This window comes from Neovison vison, chromosome 4 (genome assembly GCF_020171115.1).
Source record: "Neovison vison isolate M4711 chromosome 4, ASM_NN_V1, whole genome shotgun sequence".
Taxonomy (NCBI): Eukaryota; Metazoa; Chordata; class Mammalia; order Carnivora; family Mustelidae; genus Neogale; species Neogale vison.
The window spans coordinates 42,723,193-42,741,468 of NC_058094.1; the positions used below are offsets into that span (position 1 = coordinate 42,723,193).

Genomic DNA, 18,276 nt, shown 5'->3' on the forward strand with positions numbered 1-18,276 from the left:
ATTTTGCTCTAAGATACTTGATTCATTATAGGCATGGGGAGTAACACAGAAAGAAACAACATTCCAGTCACATAAAGTATGAAGTCTAAGCTTTGTATTTTTAAGATAATCTCATAAAGATCATGGATGTTTCTAAATCAGAGATACTTTCATCTAATTTTTGATCTACGATCATTTGTTGATTCCAAGCCTTGCTAGCATTCTCGTGCCACTTCTGTACAAATTGTGTAGTTTGTACAGTTTGATGCAAGGCTATTCCCGCAGTGGTCGCAGTAATGCCTGTAATTCCTAAAATAGCTGTTACAAGTAACCCAAGAAATCTTTTTGTTCTATGGACCCAGTCCTTCAAAACTGTTAAAAGTGTATGTATATCTGGAGAGCTTTCCCCAAACACGCTGGTGTTTCTTTCACCGGTAACCAATGCCTTTTCTTCTAGCTATGAGAATGATAGAATTGTCTGTATAAATATTCACATCTACAGGTGAAGATTTTACATTTGAGACAGTTTATTTCTCTATTGCTATGATCAAAAGTCATTTTTCCAATAACAAAAACATAGGGATCTCTAACATAAGCTTTTACTCATTCTTTATCCATTAGGAAAAGAGAAAATGCATAGCCATTAGATGATGAACATAAGAGCAGTTCCAGACTCTTATGTGCTTTAAAGCAGTGGTGACCTTCCATAAATTCTTTTGTCTTTTATGATAATTAACAAAAGGGGAAGGTATAGAAAGTCCTTGCCCAAGCCAGACCAGAGGTGCACCTCCTGAGGTTAAGGTTTGTGGTAAGATGAGATCATCAAAAACTTGCCATTTTAAATTTCGATGAGAGGAGCAGGGTCTCCCAGTGCAATTGGTGACTGCCATTCCCTTAGGGGACCAGTCCCATACAATTCCATAGGAATCATTAATAACAATACTGGGGTGAGAAGCTCGACAATCCTCCCATAAAGGGCGAATTCCCTCATCAGACCATATTTGTGTTAGTTTGCATTTGGGAATAGGGGGTGCTTCTGTGTTATAGCTAGGACCCCGATATTCATTGGCTAGGAATCCTTTAGTGGAGAGTAAATGTAACTGAACTTTAGTCAGATAAGTATCAGTAGGAAAGTCCACCAACCAACCATCTCTGATCATCAGGGATAAGACAACTGGAATGATTGCCGATACATCTTGGTCTATTTTGATATCCTAAGGTAAGGTTAATTATTTGTGCCCTCCTCTAAGGGCAATAGCGGCAATCTAGGATCCAGAATTCCAGGTACCCATTTTGAGGCATTTAAATAAATTGGTATTATATCTTCTCCCCACTCTAGTGGATGGGGCAGAGGAGGATTGGGTATGTAAGCCCAGTAAGTAAAGTTATGTATTTGTGCATAACATCCAGGAAGACTTACATCTACCATGATGAGAGCCATCATAGTTACCGCCATGTTGTTAGGCATGAAAGGACCCTGCTCATTCTCCAGAACTTCCTCCGCTTTCTTGGTCAGCTTCTTTATCTGGCCCCAAGTTGGGATCTTTGCTCTGTCTATCCCAGGTATCAGGACTCAAATGTTCTTTAAGGTGAGACCCTTGAAGCTGATGATCGGTGGTGGGACCGGTTTGAATCCAATTTTTTTCCTCTCACTCATGATGAACCTTTACGAAATTAGAGGGCACCCATACTGGCTCGATGGCCTCATTGGGTAGTACACACGCATATCCCTTTCCCCAGGTAACTAAGTTACCAGGGGGCCATTGATGAGAAGTAATATTTCTCCACCAGATTGGAGGATACATTTTGTCTGGGTTTTGTTTACTAAAATGTCTGTTGCTGCAGTGTTTTTATCATCACGATTCAAAAAATCAAGAGTAAATAAAAGTTGTGCTAATACCTCTTGAGGAGGACCTTGTCTTTTTTTATGAAGCTGTAATTTTAATATTTGATTAACCCATTCTACAATTCCTTGACCTTGGAGATTATATGGGATGCCAGTGAAATGTTTAATATTCCATAAATTAAAAAAGGATTGTAACTTACTGGAAACATAAGCAGGTGCATTATCAGTTATTATGGCTTTAGGCATTCCCATAACTGTTAAAAGCAGAGTGGAGATGTCTGGTAACATGCGCAGCAGTTTCTCCTGTTTGAGCTGTAGCCCAAATGAAGCAAGAATGTGTGTCTATAGTGACATGAACAAAAGGTTGTTTCCCAAATGAAGGGATGTGAGTAAGTAACATCCACCTGTCATATCTCATTGGCTGTTATGCCTCGTGGGTTGATACCTGCTGGCTGTGTAGGCAGATGCACATGAAAGGCAGGAGTGGACAACAGAATTTGCTTGCTCCTTAGTAATAGAAAAATTGGTGCCGAAGTCCTTTTTGGTTAAAATGTGCAAGAGAGTGAAAATCGGAGGCTTCCTGAAAAGCTGAGAAAATAAGAGAATCAGCTATTTTGTTACCTCTAGTTAATGGCCTAGGAAGGCCAGTGTGACTTCAGATATGAATAGCATAGAAAGGATCAGAACACTGATGAATGAGGGATTGTAAATGATGAAATAATGAATGGAGGGAGCCGTCAGAAGTAGAAATAGTAACAGTTTCAATATGCTGTAAAACATATACTGTATACAAAGAATCAGATAACAGATTAAATGCAGAACGTACATCTTGAAACAATGCAATAACCACCATTAATTCTGATTTTTGTGCTGAGAGACCGGTAGTAGATAGGACCTTCGAAGTAGGACCATAATAACAAGCTTTACCTTTGACAGAGCCATCAGAAAAGTAAGTAGGGCATCTGTTATTGGATTTTTAGAAGTAATTTTAGGAAGGACAAAAGCAGTATGTTTTAAAAAGGAAACAACAGGTAAAGAGGGATAATGAGAAGTGTTTCCAGTAAAGCCACAAAGGGCAATTTGCCAATTTAAATTATTTTGGAATGCCATTTCAATTTGTGTCTTATTTAAAGGCAGAACAATAACTTGCGGATCATACCGCCGTATTTGCCGAATTCTTTTTCTTCCTAATTGAAAAATACTGTCAAGATGGTCTATATAAGTAGAGAGTGTTTTAACAGTATTATTTGGGAGAAAAATCCATTCTATAATTAATTTTTTTCTGAATAACCCAGTGGGTGTATGTGGGGTATGAAAAATGAGAAGATCTAACGGTATCTCAGGTTGGACTCTATGCGTTTGCATTGAATGAATCTGGCTTTCAACAAATTGTAATTCTTTTTTTTTTTAAAGGTTTTATTTATTTATTTGACAGAGAGAGATCACAAGCAGGCAGAGAGACAGGCAGAGAGAGAGAGGAGGAAGCAGGCTCCCCGCTGAGCAGAGAGCCCGACGTGGGACTCGATCCCAGGACCCTGAGATCATGACCTGAGCCGAAGGCAGTGGCTTAACCCACTGAGCCACCCAGGCGCCCAAATTGTAATTCTTTTAAGGCCTCTTTTGATAGGGTCCTAGGGCTGTTTAAATTAGGATCTCCCTTTAAAGAGGCAAATAGGTGCTGTAAAGCCTAAGTGGGAATTCCAATTTTAGGTCTTATCCAATTAATGTCTCCCAATAATTTTTGCAAATCATTCAAGGTTGTAATTTTATCTCTACAGATTTGAACTTTTTGTGGTTTAACTGAGGTTCTGTCCATAATAACCCCAAATATGAGAAAGGTGTGACTTGTATTTTTTTCTGGAGCTATAATTAGTTTGTATTTTTTCAAATTGCAATTGGAGCATTCTGAATGCATCCTGCAATTGCATGTTGTCAGAGGCTGCACACTAATATATCATCCTTATAATGGGTAAGATAAATTTGTGGGAATTGATTTCTAACTGGCTGTGTTAACTTTTGCCACACGCTCCTGACAGATAGTGGGGCTATTCAAAATTCCTCGTGGAAGAACTTTCCATTGATATCGTTTGGCTGGTTCTTTTAAATTTACACTGGGAGGGCGCCTGGGTGGCTCAGTGGGTTAAGCCGCTGCCTTCGGCTCGGGTCTTGATCTCAGGGTCCTGGGATCAGGTCCCGCATCGGGCTCTCTGCTCTGTGGGGAGCCTGCTTCCTCCTCTCTCTCTCTCTGCCTGCCTCTCTGCCTACTTGTAATCTCTCTCTGTCAAATAAATAAATAAAATCTTTAAAAAAAAATTTACACTGGGAATAGTGAAAACAATATGGGGACAGTCTTCCTTAGCAAGTGGTATAGTATAAAAGCAATCCTGTAAATCTATGATAATTATTGGCCATCCACGTGGGACTAGATTAGGCGAAGGCAATGCAGGTTGGAGACACCCCATGGGTTGGATAACAGAATTAACCACACACAGGTCTGTTAAAAGTCTCCATTTTCCTGATTTTTTCTTAATAACAAAAACTGGCCAATTCCAAGGACTGTGAGATTCTTCAATACGTTCTTTTTTAATCTGTTCCTCTACTAAGGCTGCAAAATAAGTAATTTCTCTTGCGTTAAGGGCCACTGCTCCACCCAAATGGGTTTATCATCCTTCCAATTTAACTTAATGGGTTCAGGAGCAGTGGCCCTCAGTGAAAAATCTGGGAATCCTCCTTAGGGGAAGGTATAATCAGAGAGGCTTCCCATTGACTTAGTAAGTCTCAACTCCAAAGGTTAATGGGTAAGTCTACAATATATGGCTGTAAATAACCCTTTTGACCCTCAGGTCCTTCACAGAAAAGAATATTGGAGCTTTGTCGCACATTGCCAGCCTTTTCTAATCCAGTAACAGTAACAGAAGAGGAATTATATGGCCACTTTTTAGGCCAATGTAATGAGCTTATGATAGAGACATCACCTCCAGTATCAATTAGATCTGAAAATTCCTTTCCTTGTATTTTAAGATGACAAATCAGTCTAAATTGATAAATTCTCTCAGTTAAATTATGCTCCAGTTTTTCCAGTACTTCCAAACCCACTGGAGTTTCTTTGTTTTAGATTGACCGTGGAGATAGGGTAAAAGTTAACAACTGGGCAATGCAGTTTCCTTTTTGGAAAATGGTATGGAGCCACAGTAGCTAACATCACTGAAATTTCACCAGTATAATCTGAATCAATAATGCCAGTGTGAACTAGTACTCCCTTTGAAGTAAGGCTAGATCTCCCCAAAAGTAACCATTGGTTCCCTTTGGTAAAAGGCCATAAATATTAGTTGGAATTTTAATGGGAAGCTTGGTAGGCATTAAAAGATAATCTTTGGGAATGGGGACATCTAATCCAGTATTACCAGGCTCTTAAACAGCAACGCCGGAGCTGCTCGATAGCTTGTTCATTCTTTAGTACCTGATCTTGCACCTGGGCCCATGGCCCAACGCCCATGAGCTGTTCCATGGAAATAGGAACATTACGAACTCTGTTATGGACAGCTGCTGTTTCTGCATGATCTTGCCACCATGTTTTAAATTGTAATAACTCACTTGGAGATAGAACTGTTTTTGCTAGCAATGACCAATCAATCGGAGTAAGTAGATTGCCTTCTGCGATGCCTTCAATGATTCCCGTTGTAAATGGAGAATTAACTCTATAGTTTTATACTGCTTGTTTTAGTTCCTTCAATAATTTGAAGGGAAAAGGCTGGTGTTTGGCCTCATAGATACCGTTAGGGTTTTTAGGATCATGTCCTGAGGGCATGTTCTGTTATAATAACTGGGAAATTAAAATGTAAGGGATCTAGGTCTCCCGCTCACTGTGCTTCAAGGAGGCCTTTTTGAATGGCCAATAGCATGTATTTTTCATCTTTTTCATTAAATGGTGCCTTCTTATAAAAGGGTGGAGCCAATGGCGGAAGTGCCATTTGCAACTTTTGTTCCGTTATTGGAGGAGGAGGAGATTCCTCCTTTATTGATAACCTTAGTATTTTCTTTCTCCTCTTGAATGGCATGTTCAGGTTCCTCTTTTTTAGTTTCTCCTGAACATTCATTATCACTCTCCGAATCAGGGGTTTGTAAAGGCTCAAAAACGGAGTGAATGAGGGTCCAGGTAGGCCATATAATAATTGGGATTGGTTTTCCTTTAGTATACGAAAGTTTTAACTCGTGACGTACTTTTTCCCATATTTGTCAATCTAAAGTCCCTAATATAGAGAACCAGGAGCAATGTTCTTTAATTACCTTTAAAAGCTCCGTAAGTTGGCCCTAGCTGACTTTTGCTCCTCCCGCCTTTAGGAGCCATCTCAGTAAGCAAACGTGAGGGTGATAATCGTTTGTGCTCTCTAGATGACCCATACCCTGCAATAAGGACCCACAACTCACCAGCGGGGAAAAGGCACGGCCGTGCAAAAACTCAGGTTGGGGCTTCTTCTCCTGTTTTGTTTCTGGTCCCTGTTAGGGCACCACTTGCCACTTGGAAGCAAACAGGGGAAGAATTCGGCACAAACAAGTCAACTGCAAGAGAAAGGGAGCAGGGGACAACAATCAAAATGACTGCTGCACCAAGCAACTCCTCAGTCTCACTTTTATTAGATAGAAACTATAACCAACGGAAGAGTCGATGAAGGTCAAACATTAGTCACATGTCTTGTGGACAAACAAGAAGGGGGGTAAAGCTTATAGTAAAACAAGCACATTCAAAGGACACATCTAACTAACAACAGGCACTTTTGGGAGGAGAAAGGAAAGACAAAGGAAAAGGGAAGCAGGCAGCATTCCGCCCTGAGCTAGCTGTGCATCCCCAGGTGCTCAGCTTCAAGGTCGTGTGTCGTCCTTTCCCGCAAAGACCTGTTGCCAGTATATGTTTTTCTTAAGGCCGTATCTAAATGTGCTTGGTAACTAGTAAAATCATCTAGGGGTTATAGTTTAAGTAATACATCGTTCTGAGGGGCAGTTGCAGATAGTTTTAGCAAATTGTTTTAATGCTGATACACAGGTTAAAAAAAAACCACAACCTCTCTCTAGCGAATGGTTTTGTTTATTTGTTTGATTTTGTTTATTTTTACTTTGACGATTCACTATTTGAGGGGATATAAGGACTCCCTCTAGTGGTAAATGTAGTACTTGACATTATTTGGTCAAGCGCTGCAAGCCAAGGGCAAAGGATGAAACTGCCCCACCTCAGACTCCCATTTCTTTCTGATCAGTTTTTGAGTTTTTGAGAACTCACCTACAACTGGCTTTCTTAGTATATTAAGGTGGGAGTATCATTAAGTGATTAAGCACATGGGCTTTGATGGGCTGTAAGGTCTCATCCCTAAATTTAAAGCCCAGCTTAATCACTCTCTAGAGGGTTGATGTGCATGAGTCATCTAGAGGGCATGTGGAGACACAGCCTTCTAGGCCCCAGCCTGCGTTCTGATTTGGAAGTCTGCAGTGAGAGCCAAGAATATACATTCATAACAAATTCTCAGGAGATACTGATGCCGCTGCTCCAGGGACTGTAGCCAGGGCCTGAGGAGGCAGGAGCAGCCGGTTCCAGGGGTCCCAAGCAGACCAGGTTCAGCCACTTACCTCTATCAACATCCAGAGGCAGAGAGACAAGGCGGTGAAACAAGAAAGGGATTTATCCCTGAGATGGAGACTGAGAAGACAGCAGACTAATATCGCAAAGGCTGTCTCCAAAGTGCTGAAAATACTGCTAGGTTTATGTAAGGAAAATGGGGGACAAAGGTTGGTGGGTCCATGTAGGTGGGCAATACCGGTCAGGTCAGTCATTGTCTTGGAGTTGATCATGGGGAGTCTTGGTGGCATCTGGGCAGTCTTTGTTGCTTGGGGGCAGGGGAGAGTTTGATTCCCATCAAGGGATGCTTTGCCAGCTGGGTCTTCTGCCTCAGTTCAAAGTTAAGTCGGGAGGAACTTAAATCAGTTGGAAACTTAAATCAGTTGGAACTTAAATCATAAGGAAAAAATGAAAGTAAAGTCCTCTTTCAAAATCATACTCTGAGAAGCGCGATCCTTAACTCCTAGAGCGATGAAACTCAGCCTTACATTCCTCAAGGGTAAGCTACGGGGTTGTTGTGAGGGTTAATGAGGCAGTAGAGGCGAAGTGCTTAGCAGGATACGTGACATGGTGAGTGCTCCACAAAGGTTAGCTCCCATTAATATCATAGACCAGGCAGTGGTTTCTAATTTGGAAAATTCAAAAAATAAGATAGGATTTTTCAATAATATTGTTGAGCTAATAATGCTAAGTTGTATCAGTAATTTTTCTTTTAAGGTCTTTGTGCTCCATATGGTACTAAGCGACTAAGCGCCTTTTTTTTTTTTTAAAGATTTTATTTATTTATTTATTTATTTGAGAGAGTAATAGAGCAAGTGCACAAGCAGGGGGAGAGGCAGGCAAAGGGAGATGGGGGTCTCCTGCAGATCAGAGCCCGATGCAGGGATCTGCATGAGATCATGACCTGAGCCCAAGGCAGATGCTTAACGGAGCCGCTCAGGCGCCCCAGTACTAAGCACTAGTAGTAGATCTATTAACATCTCTCTCATTATTAATATCTTTACCTTTTTGCATACTGCTTTGAAAATTTGATAACAAAAAAAACTACACACTGAAGGGCGGTATGTCAGATGAACACAACGACCGACTGAAAGAGCTTCCAGTGGCCAAAGATGGAAAAATATGAGCAATAAAATACAATAGTGATGGATTATAACCTGAGGTGAAAAACAAAGGTCCCTGAGTCCGTGTTAAGATCAACGATTGAATGAATGAAGGAATGAATAAGGAAGGGGAAGGGGCACAGATGTCCCATGCAGAGAATACCAAATAATTTATGCAGGTTCTCTGGCCTCAAAAAGCGTTAACTACCACTCCTTAAATGTAGGCAGCGCATAGTGACTTCTTTCTGAAGAAAGGGAGAAAAAGAGTAACTTTACAGTGAAGAAACATGACAAACGCCACCTCAACAAGGTGATTAAGGTTGATATCAATGGTGATAAGTTATGTTTCAAGTATGTACCATAATGTAACATAACTTATCACCATTGATATGTTACATCAATGGTGTAACTTTACCCTTTTATGGGATGTAATGATAATGGTAACTTACACTTGTGGGCTTCCTCCTCGAAATCCTTAACCCCAGGGTGATTGTGAGAAATGCATCAGATGAATCCAAATACAGGGACAATTTATAAAATATCTGACCGGTACTCAAAACTGTCAAGGTCATCAAAAATAGGTGAGTCTGAGAAACTGTCACAGTTAGGAGGAGCTTAAGGAAATAGGACAACTAAATGTAATGTGGTTTCCTGGATTGGATCTTGGAATAGGAAATGGACATTAGGTAAAAAGTAAAAACTAAGGAAATCTGAATAAAATATGGAAAAAATAAAGCAAAGTTCTTTGACTTTTAGAAAAAAATGAATATGTATTCATTATTAGAAGTTCCATCAAAACTCGAGAAGTTTAATAAAGAAAAATTGCCAGCATTATGTGATAAAATATTATGTTAATATTGGGTGAATGTCTTCTAGTCTATCTATGTATCTATTTTTCTAGAATGATTTATCTAGATAGCTAGATATCCAACTGATATCTAGCTATCTGTTAGGTAGAGGTAGAGCATGTGTATGTATCCACATATACACTTACATACATATGGGTGAAAGATCCCCCCGGGTTTCAAGCACCCCGGAATGGACCTCTCCTCAGGAGGAGACCCCAGGACCCAAAAACCGAGCCGAGGCCACAGATCAGATGCAAACAGCACGAGGTTTATTGAGTAGTCACAGGTACCTGCGGGCGATCAAGTCTTAGGAGGCCTCGCGCGCCAGCCCTTTGTTCAGGGCCTTTTTATGGGGTTTCGGGAAGCGGAAGCATTCGTACAGAAGCAGAAGCATAGTTACAAGGTTCTCATTGGCTGGTTTGAATGTAAAGGCATACTTGGCGTGCGCGGGAAGGGGGATACAAGGTCTTCATTACTCAGCAGAGAAGCATCCTGCCTACGTGACTAGGCGAACGTGGCTAGGAGGCTGGTCTCCCAGCATATCTTTAAGCAAGTTTACTTATCACTTTTGCAACATGCTGTTGCCTTTTTTTTAGCCATAGGGCCGTTAAAACAAAGGAGGGTTGTTTAAGCAAGGGGAAGGGGGAAGAGGTCCTTTCATTCCCCCATTTTCTTTTTGGCCCGAGTAAAATCTTTTACTTTACGGGGGACTAGTATCTCGCTGTCCTATAGCATGATATTGTTGGGTTAATACCATGGCTTGGACTACTGACAGTCTATCTTTTATGAATTGGGTAAACCTGTTAATGATGTATGGCCCGAAGGTTAGAATTGACATCAAGAGTATTAAGGGTCCTATTAAGGAGGTTATTAGGGAAGTAAACCAGGGTGAACGATTCCAAACTCCTTCATACCAAGACTGTTGGGATTCAAAGTCTCTTTTACGCTTATCTAGCCTTTCCTTTAATTTGTCTAGAGTTTCTGTTACTACTCCAGTCTGGTCGGCAAAAAAACAGCATTCTTCTTTGAGAGCAGCACATAGGCCACCCTCCTTAAGGAACAGTAAGTCTAAGCCTCTTCTGTTTTGTAACACCACTTCTGACAGGGAGGTTAGGGATTCCTTGAGGGCTCGTACGGATAGCTCTAAGGCCCTAAGATCTTCATTCATAGCATGATGTAAAAGTAGGTATTGATCTGTTCGGACCAGGGTGGTTGCCCCGGTACCGACCCCGGCTGCAATGCCTCCTACCCCTAGCAACATAGCGAGGGTGATTAGGGTGGCAGGCTCACGCCTTACTCGGCTAAGATCACTCCATTCATGATAACTGAGGACCAGTTCATCTGTGTGGTAGGTTATTTGGGGCCACAGTTGTACCAACACACAATAGTCAGTGGTCTGATTCAAGGCTGCAGCAGACACACAAGGGGTTAAGCCGGTGCTACACGCCCAATAGGTTCCATTGGGTGGGATCAAATAATAGGAGCTAGCCCATATTTTATGGGTCGAATTACAAGGTGTTTTCTGAACATGGTGAGGCGGGGTGCCTATACATAGTCCTGCTCCTGAAACTTGTGAGAGGGTTAGGCTATGGTCTTGGGCAAGACACATAGGGCTGGGGGCGGTAGAGTTAGTGTAATTAGCAGAGAGGGCTATGCCCTCATAGTATGGAGGGTTTGGATTAAGACATAGCCAGCAATTGCTTGCCCTCTCAGGGCTAGAGAGGTTGAGAGCCTGATAGGCTCCTCTGACTAAGTTAATGAGCCTATCTCCTGTCCTGGGTATTTCTGGGGTCTTTCTGGTTTGCACAGCTGTGGGAGTTGCAGGGACTGGGGTACCTTTGACTGCTGGCCTAGGAATTTTTGTACTGCCAGCTGCTGGTCTAGAGATTCTCGACCGGGGAGAGTTGGACGCCCTCAGGGCGGGAAGTACTGGGTTTGGGCCCACCGGGCGGGTCTGTAGGTCTTGAATTTTTAATTTAATTTTGAAAGTAACTCCCTTGTCTGCATAATTGAGGTACCATCGCAGACCCCAAGTGCGACCAGAAGTCCAGTCTAAAAACTCTTTTCCCTTTTTAGTAAAGCTTATGTTTAGTGGTAAGGATAATCCATCTGCCATCGGCCCTCCGGTGTCCGTGGTGGGGCACCATAATTTCCTGAACCCACGTTTAACTGTTATGAGATCCCATGATGAGGTGGGATTCCAGTACGCATCGCCAGTGGTTTCACAGCCCCATGAGGCACAAAAATATTCTTGATATCCTCCACACTTATAGGCCTGGGCCCGACTTCTGCCGTCCTTAGGACAAACGTAGAAATCATTTTGGCCTAATGCACAGCGAAAATTGGGACAGGCACACCCGTAATAGCGCATCTTTGTTGGGCAAGGTAAGTTTGAAACATTTAAGTCGTTGTGGCTTTTATCTGGGATGTCCCAGGTTTCAAGCCCTGCCGCTAGTTGGCAAAAATCAGGGGTAAGGGATGGCCACCATGTGTAGGGGGCATGCTGCTGAGAGGTCTCCCAAATTATCTCCCCTGTTTGCGATAGGATCTGCCAAGTGAGCTGTTTTACCGAGTGAGGGGACCCTTGGGAACTCGAAATACCCAGAGCAAGAATAGTCAGTGCTAGGGTCGCACGAGTCTTATCTTTAGCGGATTTTGAGTGCGCTGAACTTTCCATTTTTCCTTGAGGTCGGGTTTTGCCGGGTCGTCTGGTTCTGGAGGAGCTGGCTTTACATGGGAGGCATGGATCCAAGCTGCGATGCCGTCGACCTTTAACGCCACCGGGGTGGTCAAGAGAACGGTGTAGGGTCCCTTCCATCGGGGCTCAAGGCTCTTGATCTGATGCCTGCGGATCCAGACAGAGTCGCCGATCTGGAATTGATGTGGCACAGTTGGATTTTCTAGCTGCTCCCGGTAAGCTGCAGCCAGTGGCCTCCAGACCTCTTTCTGAACGATCTGGAGTGCCTGGAGGTGGGCTTGTAGAGTAGCGCAAGAGAAGAAACATGAGGATCAATAGGATTGAAAAGGTTTACAATAGGGGGTGGGGCCCCATATAATATTTCAAAAGGAGTCAACCCTAGGGGCCCGGGGGTATTCCTGGCCCTATATAGGGCCAGAGGCAGGAGGAGGACCCAGTCCCTAGAGCCAGTTGCAAGCGTTAATTTAGTTAAAGTCTCCTTGATTGTTCTATTCATTCTCTCTACCTGCCCTGAGCTCTGGGGTCTATATGCACAATGCAATTTCCAATTAATCCCCAATAACTTGGCCACCTTCTGACTTACCTGGGAGACGAAGGCTGGACCATTGTCAGTGCCCAATACCTGGGGTATCCCATACCTGGGGAAGATTTCTTCAAGTAGTTTCTTGGTGACCACATTCGAAGTCTTGTGCTTGGTGGGGAAGGCTTCTACCCATCCTGAAAAAGTGTCTACAAAAACTAACAAATACCTGTAGCCATAGAGTCCATGTTTTACTTCCGTGAAGTCGATTTCCCAGTGAACACCAGGGCGATGTCCTCGAACGCGCACTCCAGGGGCAGCATAAGTTTTCCTGGCATTTACTTGTGCGCAGACTAAGCAATTTTTAATTATGGATCGCAACGCCTTGTCTTGGTTTAGTAACAAATACGGTTGGTGCTCATTATTTAGGAGGGTTTTTATTTTTTTTTCGCTCAGATGGGTCAGTGAGTGCAAGGATTGGACTATGTGGTGAGAATACGAAGTGGGCATAACAATTTTTCCGTTCATGATGTATGTCCCTTCTCTCGGGTCCCATGTAGCCCCCATTTTCTTTAGCAGCTCCTGATCCTCAGAACTGTATTCCATAGGTTTATTATTTTCTTGTGGGGGCCGTGTGCTCAGGGTGAGAATGGGCCCAGTCTCTTTTTCCCCCAGGGCAGCTTCCTTAGCAGCTTGATCTGCCAGCTGGTTTCCCCTTGCCACTGGGCTATTATCCTTTTGGTGACCCCCGGGCAGTGTATAATGCTCAACTTTTGGGGCAGGAACAAAGCTTTGAGCAGAGCCAGTATTTCAGGTTTATTTTTAATTTCTTTTCCCTCGGAGGTGAGGAGCCCTCTCCTCCGATAGATTTCACCATGCACGTGGGCCGTAGCAAAGGCATAGTGGCTGTCGGTATAAACGTTTAGTTTCTTACCTTCTGCCATCTGCAGAGCCTGGGTCAGGGCGATGAGTTCCGCCCGCTGAGCTGATGTCCCAGGGGATAGCGTCTTGGACCAGATTACCTCTGTCTCACTAGTCACTGCAGCTCCCGCTCTTCGCTCGCCATTGTGCAGAAAGCTACTGCCATCTGTATACCAGGTGTAGTCCGCTCCCATGAGGGGCTGGTCCGTCAGATCCTTTCGGGTGCCATGGACTTCAGCTAGAATCTGGAGGCAATCATGTGTTTCCATTGCCTCGGGTAAGGGGAGTAGGGTGGCAGGGTTGAGCGCCACCACAGGCCCGAACTGTACACGATCAGTGTCCAGGAGCATGGCCTGATAATGAGTCAGGCGAGCATTGGAGAGCCACCTGTCTGGGGGCTGCTTGACCAAGGCTTCAACCGCATGGGGGGCCAAGATGGTCAGTGACTGGCCCAAAGTTAGCTTGCCCGCGTCCTTGACTAGGATGGCGATGGCAGCCACCATTCGCAGACAGGGTGGCCAACCAGCGGCCACAGGGTCTAACTTCTTTGACAGGTAGGCCACCGGGCGCTTCCAAGGCCCTAGCCTTTGGGTTAGTACTCCCTTGGCATAGCCCTGTTTTTCATCTATGAACAGTTCGAAGGCCTTAGTCACATCTGGGAGTCCCAGGGCTGGGGATTCTAGTAAAGCCTTTTTGATGTTGGAAAAGGCCTGTTGCTGCTCCTTGCCCCAGTGAAACTGAGCCCCTTGCTTAGTGAGGGGATATAAAGGGGCTGCCATTTCCGCAAACCCAGGGATCCATAGGCGGCAAAATCCAGCAGTTCCCAGAAATTCCCTTAGCTGTCGTGGGGTGGTGGGTGTGGAAATGCGGAGGATAGTTTGCTTTCGTGCCTCAGTGAGCCATCTCTGTCCTTCCCTCAGCTGGTATCCCAAGTAGGTGACTTGTTTTTGGCATATCTGGGCTTTTTTTGCTGAGGTCCGGTACCCTAACTGTCCCAGTGCCCGTAAGAGGGCTTTAGTGCCATTCAGGCAGTTTTCCTTGGTGTTAGCAGCCAAGAGGAGATCATCGACATATTGAAGAAGTACCAGGGAGGGATGCTGCACCCGGAAATCAGCTAAGTCTCTGTGCAGCGCCTCGTCAAACAGAGTGGGACTGTTCTTGAAACCCTGGGGAAGCCGGGTCCAAGTTAACTGTCCTGAGAGCCCAAGATCTGGGTCCCTCCACTCAAAGGCGAAGAGTGGTTGGCTCACCGGATGTAGTCTTAAACAGAAAAAGGCATCTTTCAAATCTAGCACCGTATACCATCTATGGGAAGGGGGCAGGGTGCTCAGTAGATTATATGGATTGGGCACGGAGCGATGTATGTCCTCAACTCTTTTGTTAACTTCTCTCAGATCCTGTACTGGCCGGTAATCTCCTGTGCCGGGTTTTTTTACTGGTAAGAGAGGTGTATTCCAAGGTGACCGGCAGGGAATTAGGATTCCTTGATCGAGAAGTCTCTTAATATGGGGCCTTATGCCTTGGCGGGCTTCATGAGACATTGGGTACTGCTTTATCGACACTGGGGTGGCTGTTGCCTTGAGTTGGATTAAGAGAGGGGGTTGTTGATGAGCCATTCCCATGCCCCCCGTTTCCGCCCAGGCCGTAGGGAATTCTTTTAGCCAGGCTCCATTTTGGACCTCTGAGGGTTGTTCAGGTTCATATAGTCTATATTCTTCCTCCAAATGGAGGGTTAGTACCTGTAAGGGTCCCCCGTTGGGGCCTGTTATCGCCGCCCCTTCCGGGTTGAAGTGGATTTGGGCCTTTAACTTGGTTAGAAGGTCTCTTCCCAGTAACGGATAGGGGCAATCGGGTACGTGTAAAAATGAATGCGTCACCTTACCGGTAGCCAGCTGGACCCTGCGTTCCGTGGTCCACCGATAGTTCTTTCCTCCAGTTGCTCCTTGTACCCAAGCAGTTCGGTTGCTGAGTGGTCCTAGAGTCTGGGTTAGGACTGAATGCTGGGCCCCGGTGTCTACTAGGAAGGTAACTGGCTGCCCCCCGACGCTTAAAGTTATCCTGGGCTCGGGGGGGGGCTCCTGGCCCCGACTTCCCTAGTCTTCCAACGTCAGTAGGGAAGTCAGTGGTTTGGGCGTCGGGGGTCCTCTGAGATTCTTGGGGTTCCTGGGACACTCTCGTGCCCAGTGTCCTCTTTCCTTACAATAGGCACACTGGTCTTTGTCTAGTTTGGTCCCTCTTCGTTCTCGCTCTCCCAGTCTGACTCCCTCTCTGTTCTGTCCCTGAGTGACTACGGTGGCCAATACCTTAGTCAATTCCTTGCTCCGCTTCTTGTCTCTCTCGTCCTGTGCCTCTTTCATTCTTAACCACATTCTCTCCTCTTTCTCTTCTGGAGTTTCTCTCTTATTGAACACCTTTTCTGCCTCTTTTAATAAGTCAGACAGCGTATACCCCTGTAGCCCTTCTAATCTCTGTAATTTGCTCCTAATGTCAGGGCTTGACTGCCAGATAAAGGACATTGATACACTAGTTGCTTGCCCTTCATCATCAGGGTCATACGGGGTGTACATTCTATAAGCCTCCTTAAGTCTTTCTAGAAAGGCAGAAGGTGTTTCTTCCTTCCCCTGTATTACTTGCTTAACCTGAGCCAAATTAGTGGGCCATCTCACGGCTGCTCGGAGACCCGCTATGAGCAACTGGCGATAGAGACGAAAGTGCTCCCTACCTGCAGGTGTGGCGAAATCCCAATTTGGGCGGGTTAAGGGAAAGGCTGTGTCGATCTCATTGGGCAACTGGGTTGGTCGCCCATCATCGCCCGGTACGTTCTTTCGGGCTTCCAGGAGGACTCTCTGTTTTTCCTCCGAGGTCAGCAGAGTCTGCAACAGCTGCTGACAATCATCCCAAGTGGGTTGATGGGTAACTAGAATAGATTCAATCAAGTTAGTCAGGGCGACGGGGTCCTTAGAGAAGGGGGGGTTATGCTGCTTCCAGTTATAAAGGTCGGAAGCGGTAAAGGGCCAATACTGTGGCCGACCATTTGGACCCTCCCTCAAGGGGAAAGCCTGGGAGGCTTGGCTCAGAGGCTGCACACGTCGATCCCTAAGGCGCCCCGCAATGGGTGACGCCAGAGAACTAGGCTCTCGCTCTTCTGTTGCAGCCTCCGGGTATGGAGGAGGTTCTTCTGTTAACAGGTCGATAAGAGGGGACCCCGTGTCTGGAGGCAAAACGGGAGCAGGCTTGGGGGGTTTTGGGGACTTGTCTTGGAGCGGGGTGAGGGCGGGGTAAAGAGAAGAGGAAGTAGGAGTGGGTGGAGGAGGAGTGGGTTGGGGATGGGACAATTGCTCTCTTAGGGGAGGCGGGGCGGTGGGGGTGATAGGGGAAGAGCAGGGTTTAGGAAGGGGAACAAAGGGCTGGATCCAAAGTGGGGGGTCTGAAGCTAGAGCCCTCCAGGTGACAATGTAGGGCACCTGATCGGGGTGTCCATGGGGCCCGGGGCTGAAAACTTTGGCTTCCACCTGAGAAATAATATCGAGGTTAAAGGTGCCATCGCGTGGCCATCCTACATTGAAAGTGGGCCATTCGGAGGAACAGAGGGTGACCCATTTCTTTTTCCGTATTTCCACCGACTGGTTGTTTGCCCGGTCCCGGACGTCGCTCCAGTGGCTTAGGGTCAGACTTAAGGGGGTAGTCACTGTCTGTCCCATAATTTCAAGAACAAAAAATGTTATTATCACAGAGACAAAGACTAGACTCAGACACAGAACAAACAAACGCGCTGCGCGGTTTCGGCGCAAAACCGAAAGCAAAAACTCAAGCGGAGATCCAGGGGGTCCGGATTCCCCCTCTCCAACCAAGGCAGCGTATCCCTCCGATACCAGCCGAGCTCCAAATGCCCCGCTGCCCCGGGGCATAGATGTCCCGAAGGACCCAAATGTCCCGCCTGGTGGGACTACAAACGCCTCTGGAACGTCTTCCAGGGCTGCGAGGGAGAAGTCCGAGCCCGTCAGCTCCTTCTGGCCCTCGCCAAATACAAATGGATCCGATCGAACCCCAAACCAAACGCGTGCGCAAAATCACAAGTAACAGATTCAACCACAACCACAGACACAACGAATATAGCACTGGCCAGCTTACCTCCTGACAGTGGGTCGGTGGTCCCTGGGTGGGGGTCTCGAATCCCGGACGAGCCCCCAAATGAAAGATTCCCCCCGGGTTTCAAGCACCCCGGAATGGACCTCTCCTCAGGAGGAGACCCCAGGACCCAAAAACCGAGCCGAGGCCACAGATCAGATGCAAACAGCACGAGGTTTATTGAGTAGTCACAGGTACCTGCGGGCGATCAAGTCTTAGGAGGACTCGCGCGCCAGCCCTTTGTTCAGGGCATTTTTATGGGGTTTCGGGAAGCGGAAGCATTCGTACAGAAGCAGAAGCATAGTTACAAGGTTCTCACTGGCTGGTTGAATGTAAAGGCATACTTGGCGCACGCGGGAAGGGGGATACAAGGTCTTCATTACTCAGCAGAGAAGCATCCTGCCTACGTGACTAGGCGAACGTGGCTAGGAGGCTGGTCTCCCAGCATATCTTTAAGCAAGTTTACTTATCACTTTTGCAACATGCTGTTGCCTTTTTTTAGCCATAGGGCCGTTAAAACAAAGGAGGGTTGTTTAAGCAAGGGGAAGGGGGAAGAGGTCCTTTCATGGGAAACATGAAGGCAATCTTATAAAAATAGGATTTTTGTGTGTGTCTTAAATTTTTA

At 45.5% G+C, this 18,276-nt stretch overlaps 1 protein-coding gene across 1 annotated transcript; it reads right to left on the reverse strand.

The window, feature by feature from the left end:
- Window positions 1–15,616: 15,616 nt before the first annotated feature.
- Window positions 15,617–17,224, reverse strand: LOC122905315 (bromodomain-containing protein 4-like). The gene has a single exon (XM_044246968.1). The coding sequence runs from the start codon at window positions 17,222–17,224 to the stop codon at window positions 15,617–15,619; it is 1,608 nt and encodes a 535-aa protein (XP_044102903.1).
- Window positions 17,225–18,276: the final 1,052 nt, after the last annotated feature.